Source organism: Colletotrichum lupini, chromosome 1 (genome assembly GCF_023278565.1).
Source record: "Colletotrichum lupini chromosome 1, complete sequence".
Classification (NCBI taxonomy): domain Eukaryota; kingdom Fungi; phylum Ascomycota; class Sordariomycetes; order Glomerellales; family Glomerellaceae; genus Colletotrichum; species Colletotrichum lupini.
Genome location: NC_064672.1, coordinates 4,537,423 through 4,543,422, shown reverse-complemented (window position 1 = coordinate 4,543,422; position 6,000 = coordinate 4,537,423). Strand labels below are relative to the sequence as shown.

Below are 6,000 nucleotides of genomic sequence, written 5' to 3'. Positions count from 1 at the left end.
AGTATAGGAGAAATAATAAATATAATAAAAATTATTAAAATACCTTACTTATACGTAACTAGGTATTAGAGAAATAATACCCGCGACGGGCTATAGATAAGGATAGAGGATCGAGTAATAATAAGGTTAATAAAATTAGTTTAAGCCGTTTCTTATAGAAGATAGCGTCTGTGATGCGAGGGGGTTATTAAGATACTACTTTCAGTAAGGCATATTGGATGGACGAGGCCGATGACAAGGCACGGTCTTGTTGCTTGGCTACTTTTTGCGGAGAGAGATAACGCGCCTTTAATTGAAGCGATCACGACGCCCTTGGGTAAAGGCAGACAGTGTCAAACCGGTCTAATGAAAGTCAGTCAAATGTGTATCCCGTGTAAACAAGCGCCGCTTGTTAAGGCACGTCAGCTTGACATGTACACAAGCTTCTGTGGCTGAGCCATTAGGTCTAAGGGAATCTGAATGTCCTCGATGACTCCAGAAACATTGCCTTGAGAACAGTTGACTTGCGCATCCGTGAAGTGGACGAGACCGGTCGGCTATCGGCCGCTATCCCGCTTTTACCGACATACTCCGGTATGATTGGCCAATTTGGATTGGCCCCACTCGGGGCCGAGTACCATGGCTTCGCGCCACATTGGGAACGACCGGTCCGGAGGTTGCCATGCTAGCAAGGTGTAATCGCAATGTGATGCTGTCATGAAATGCTATGGATGTTTTGGACTTGAAGAATGCTCACGACATGAACATAAGTCTCGCTTCAGTTGTGTGTGCGATGCTAAGCGGGCTACCCCGGGGGAGCGCCGGATCTCGGGCTCGGCCGCCAACACTCAGATCTGGGGGTTTCTTCAGCTAGATGATCACGTCGAGTGACAACACCTCATCGTTGCGGAGAAGTAACAAGCTGAAGAAGGTTCCGATAACCTTATGTGAAACCTAAAGATTATCTGGAAAACTCCAACTTCTCAAGGTACTGGAAAGCTTCCTGATGTCATGGAATCGCGAATATGGCCAGGGCAGCTGGTCAACTAAGGTAGGTATAAGTCGTGCTGTAAGCTGTTGGTGCAGCTGAAGATATTGTCAGGAGGGAAATACTCTTGGTAGGGTGTGGCTGAACGTCGCTGGCATAATCCATGCATGCATAACACATCCACCACAGCAAGATCACATCTCTCCAGTTTCTAGGAAACTAGAATGACTCTTCTCACTGTTGATACGTCTTCCTCCACGCTAGACATAAACCACTTATTTACTTGGTCCTTAGGGGTATGTTTAAACTCCCTACCAGGTAGTGTGGATCTGACCAGGGCAAAGCAGTGACTCTCAATGGCCAAATTTTTGTTCGACGTGCACAAGAATCTCGAAAGTAATGCTGCTGATGTAATCGCGAGAAGCATGGGCGAAGATACCTGACAAGGGGGTTAAACTTTGGCCTGATACCGTAGTACTCGAAAGTGGTGACTTGCTTGGTGGGTGGTAACGCGCACTCGCTGTCACACCAGTTGAACAACCATATGCATAAACAATGCATCTCAAAAGCAAAACAACTGGCACCTCTTACTGGCCCCATAGACACGGACCCGCATTGGGACTAGCGCATCCGTCCCATGCCACCAAGGTCAGCAAACCCCACCACTCCCCGCCTCACCGTCCGAACTCAGCCATCCGCATCAAAAACTGGCCCCCAGCCAACATAGATACGTTCCTGACCGCAAGGATCATCAAATCAGATCAGGTAGAGTGGCCGAGTGGTTATGGCGCTGGTTTTAGGCTTACCTAATCGTTACCTTCACCAGTGGGAAACCGCGCGAGTTCGAATCTCGTCTCTATCATGATATTCTTTTGCCTTTTTGACATCTCAGCTGATGGGGAGATTTGCGTGAACTTTTGGTGGCTAGGCCTTTCCATTCCTCGATTACATTCTCTTTTCTTGCCCAGAGCAGTATGTGTTTGCTTGGCACAGCTTGTTTCTCGGGGGTGCCGGGTTACTTTACATATCGTCGAACCTAGACCTAAGATGCGGCTAGCCGCCCACTCATTCATTATTCCCGACAGCAAAGCCATGCGGCTATTTCAACAGCTGCGAACCGGGTAGGATGAAACGTGAAGTTGTCTTTCGTCTCATTGGTCACTGTCATATTGTTGCCCGCGCAGACCTCAGCAGATGAGTGTATGTCATGCTTGGTTACTATAGTGCATCAAGGTATCTAAGGTACTTTGCCGTAAATGCCAGCGACTCTAATTCAGGTGTTCGCAAGCTGGAGTTGCCCAAGAAGATGAAAGACTCGACTTCTCGTAAACGCGTCTCGTCGCTGCTTCGCGGCTTTGGTCGCATTGGTGTTGGCTAAAGAGGCAACGCTTTCGTCTCTATCGTGGTAGGCATGCTGGTACGGCATGTTTGTCCCCAACGAGGAAGTGCTACCGACAGTGAAGTTGCACGTAATTACAACAATGAAGTTACCCATAGAGCCAATCCAGTCTCAGAACAGAAAATATTACTCGGCATACCTTGATGATCCTCAATAGCCTCTTTCGGCTCGATGGCTTACCTTAGCTTGTAGCCTTCTCAGACAACAGTGCCTCCAGGCAATTCTCTTGCTCTTCTTCGAGTCCCTGGGTAAATCTGGGGATGCTCGCCTCTGGTGTGTGCCCGATTCCGCATCAACATCCCACCACAAACAAAGGGTGCCTCTGCAAGAGGCTCCATGTTACTGGACCTCTTCATACTGAGCCTCTTCAGGTATATTATATAGAGAATACACTTAAAGAACCGATCAGAAAGACTACTGATGACGACAGTGATAGTGACAGGGGCAGTGGCAAAGGCAGTGCTAGAGGAAGCTGTAGTAGTAGTTATTGAAATAGAGGCTCGAGATGTGTTGACATATGGGCAATCCTATTGCATACTCCAAAGGAAACAGATAGTATGCTTGGAAATAGACTGAACGCCAGCTCAAAGATTAAGCAGACTGGAATACGTCTGTAAGTCATAGCCACGGACTTTGAAAAGCAAGCCTCAGCTTCACAAGCTCGATGTTGCGAACATGTGACAAGGCGGCTGGCGTGGCATAATCACAGTCAGGTATAAAGCGAGAAGAACCTGCCTTTCGAGGATCTGCAAAGTAGTGGACCTCGATACCTGATACCTTCATTTACAAAACTTTTGAGGCTAATATAGCACTCTGACAATGGTTAATATCTCCGGCGACAGATCACATTTCTCCAGCCAACTTCATGATCAGAGGCGATTCCTCCGAGCTCATGGTATGAGGTCTGCCCATTGCAACGACCACATTTTGCAAAGCTGGACCCTATGTAGGCCAATCACGATGGCCAGTGAGGCCAGGAGGGCATACTGACACCGGTATCTCTATTCTAGTCCAAATCCCTTGTCCGTCAGAATTCATGGGAAACTCACGCCGACGACCTTTACCAGCATAGGCCAAGCTCAACCTTGGGCTTATGGAAGTGAACCACCCGAAACATGCCTGTGCTGAAGGTTGAACTCGGGCAGTATAGCACACCTCAGTCCGAAGGGTGGATGCATCCTCACTGTCCATGGAGTCTTCACATCAAACCCACCGAGTATTCCAATATTGATACTGCAGTATACGCATTACCCTGCATCGTATGTTCCTCAGGCCGACACGCCACTGGACGGCTCTCACCCAATCCTCTCTAGGCACCAAAGACGCAACAGCTCTTAACAAGCACCGTCCGTTGTAGTCGATGGCCGAGCGGTACGATTCTATCGTATGTTGGCTCACGGTCCTACATAATGCCATGGATTGCTTGTTTTTTTCCTACAGAGGCTACGGGTTCGAATCGAACTCCATCGCCTCGCTTTTCTTCCCCCTTCTCTATCTCCCCCATGAGTTCGTGATCACCTGACCCTACTTGCCACGCACCGAAATTGTGGTACCGAAATTCCGCACCTGATACTCCCGACTATCAAAGATTCGCGCGGCAGGATTTGCGGCAACAGTGGCATAATCGATGGCGTCGAGTCCATCCGCGCAGACACGGCGGGTTAGTATTTAGACGCCTTGAAGGCTGCGATCTCTTGCTGGCAACAATGACCTAGAGGCCTTTTGTCCCTACCGAGACTCTGTTGCTCATCGTCACGGTGAGGTATACACGTGTCAAAGAGACAACGAGCGTCATCGGACGACATCGGGTATCGACGGCCGTACGATTTCGCCAGCGCACCTTGTGGACACCCACCAAAGACAGTTGACACGAGAAAGAATCACAAAACGCGTCAAAAAATTTCAAGGCTTCAAAAAATTTTCAATAAGCCGTCTATGCATAGGTATCATCATCATGTACTTCTTTTTATCAACCCCTGCGCACCCACATTCCCTTGACTAGAATCCAAACACGTCATACCGCTCATCCCATCCCTCTCTCCTCGTGCACCACGTCCTATGAGCTCTTGCCCATGTTGGCGTCCAAAAGTTTGTCAAGGTCAGCCATCTTCTTGGCCGCTTCCCTCTCCTCGGCCTCCTTGGCAGCCTCCTCCTCGTAGCCCTCCACCTTCATGTCGTTCAGTCCAAGCTCCTCTTCCTCCTCGTGTGTGCGGCCGTAGTACTCGCGCTGGATGGATGGGTCAGGCGCGGGAGGGTCGACAAGCGGCTGAACGAAACTGCTGGCGAGGGGATCGGTGAGGATGACGGTGAACTCGCGGTTGCCGCTGATGGCCTCGTCGAGACCGTCAAAGAAGGCGGTCCACTTTGACTTCTCAGCAGGATCAAGAGAGTCACCGCCGGATCCACCGTCGGCTTGGAAGATCTGGCTCTTCAGGTCGTCGCGGACCTGAGTCAGGAGACCCTCGATGGTGGTGAAGCGACCGCCAAGGGTGCCTGGGTTGACTGATAGGTTGAGCTCGGGGCACTCGAGAGCGCAGGTCTCAGACTTGAGGATATCGCGGGCGAGATCGATTTGGCCATTGACTTTGATGATGATCTTTTCTCCCTTTTCGGGGATCTCACCACCGGTCTTGACGTCGTTGGAGCGGTAGCCGCACTCGTCGCAGACGGTCGACATGAGGACGACCTGCTTGAAGTGGGGGATGTCAACCATCTTCATGTGTGTTGTGCATGAGTGCATGCAACCCGGACAGCTGGCGGGGAAACTGTAAACTTCGTTGGGAATGATGTCGCCCTCGGCGGTCAAGCCCGGGTTGGCGGCGGCAGCCAGCTCGTCGGCCTGTGCGGCAGAGATGCCCAGAGCCTCGTTCTGCTCGGCGCTGCGAAGGTACTCGTGCTTCTCCCACTTGCCAACACCGTCCTTCAAGTCGGGTGTGATGAAGGAGTTGCCGGCGGGGTCGTCGACGGTGACGCGGAAGGGGAAAGAGCTGCCGTCGAGCATGGCGCGACCCTTTTCGATAATCTCGGCAATCTTGGGGTAGACTTCGGGCATCTGCTCCTTGCGCGCTTCCTGTCCAAAGTCAAGATCGTTGATGATTGTGCTGAGAAGACCCTCTACATTTGTAAGCTGGCCCTTGCCGGCGGGCACCTCGAGGTCGAGCTCGATGAACTTGACGGTCGCCGTGTCGGACTTGACAACCTGGCGCGCAAAGTCGTCCATCGCGGTCAGGCGGAGCTCGTAGTGTGTGCCCTTGGGCTGGATGGAGCCTGCAGGCTGGACTTCGCTGTTGGCGAAGCCGCACTCTTCGCAGGCAAATGACATGATGATGATTTCGCGGAAGTAGGGGATCGAGGTCAGGAGCAGTCTGGTGTTTCCCTGAACGCCAAGTTAGTAAGACAATCAAATAAGTGGGAGGCAGCGCATGCTCACGTTCTTTCCGCAGTTCATGCAGAGAGACTCAATCTCCTCGACAACCTTCTGGTCGTCGCCGCCATCGACCTTGGAGCCGATGGCCTCGAAGAACTCGTTGGGGGTCGTCTTGGAATCGGGGGCGGCCATGGCGAATGATTTGTTGTTGGTAGGTGTTTCTTGTGAACTGTCGTACTTTCTCTTCATTGCGCAACGACGGGGTCT

General features: G+C 51.2%; 2 protein-coding genes and 1 non-coding gene across 3 annotated transcripts; 2 read left to right on the top strand and 1 right to left on the bottom strand.

Moving 5' to 3' along the window:
* The first annotated feature begins 1,731 nt into the window (after window positions 1-1,731).
* On the top strand, window positions 1,732-1,829 carry CLUP02_tRNA028. The gene has a single exon. It is a non-coding gene; the product is annotated as a tRNA-Leu (tRNA).
* Window positions 1,830-2,448: 619 nt separating this feature from the next.
* CLUP02_01366 (uncharacterized protein) lies at window positions 2,449-4,368 on the top strand (the record flags this gene model as incomplete). Its single annotated transcript, XM_049280407.1, has 13 exons — window positions 2,449-2,474; window positions 2,584-2,614; window positions 2,682-2,737; window positions 2,803-2,825; window positions 2,919-2,979; window positions 3,052-3,074; window positions 3,224-3,261; window positions 3,317-3,333; window positions 3,377-3,487; window positions 3,562-3,625; window positions 3,680-3,815; window positions 3,874-4,026; window positions 4,082-4,368. 13 exons carry the CDS (start codon window positions 2,449-2,451, stop codon window positions 4,366-4,368), a joined length of 1,026 nt encoding a protein of 341 aa, XP_049136364.1.
* A 54-nt stretch (window positions 4,369-4,422) lies between these two features.
* On the bottom strand, window positions 4,423-5,925 carry CLUP02_01365 (ZPR1 zinc-finger domain-containing protein; the record flags this gene model as incomplete). Its single annotated transcript, XM_049280406.1, has 2 exons — window positions 4,423-5,742; window positions 5,797-5,925. The coding sequence occupies 2 exons, from the start codon at window positions 5,923-5,925 to the stop codon at window positions 4,423-4,425; spliced, it is 1,449 nt and encodes a 482-aa protein (XP_049136363.1).
* Between the last annotated feature and the right edge of the window lie 75 nt (window positions 5,926-6,000).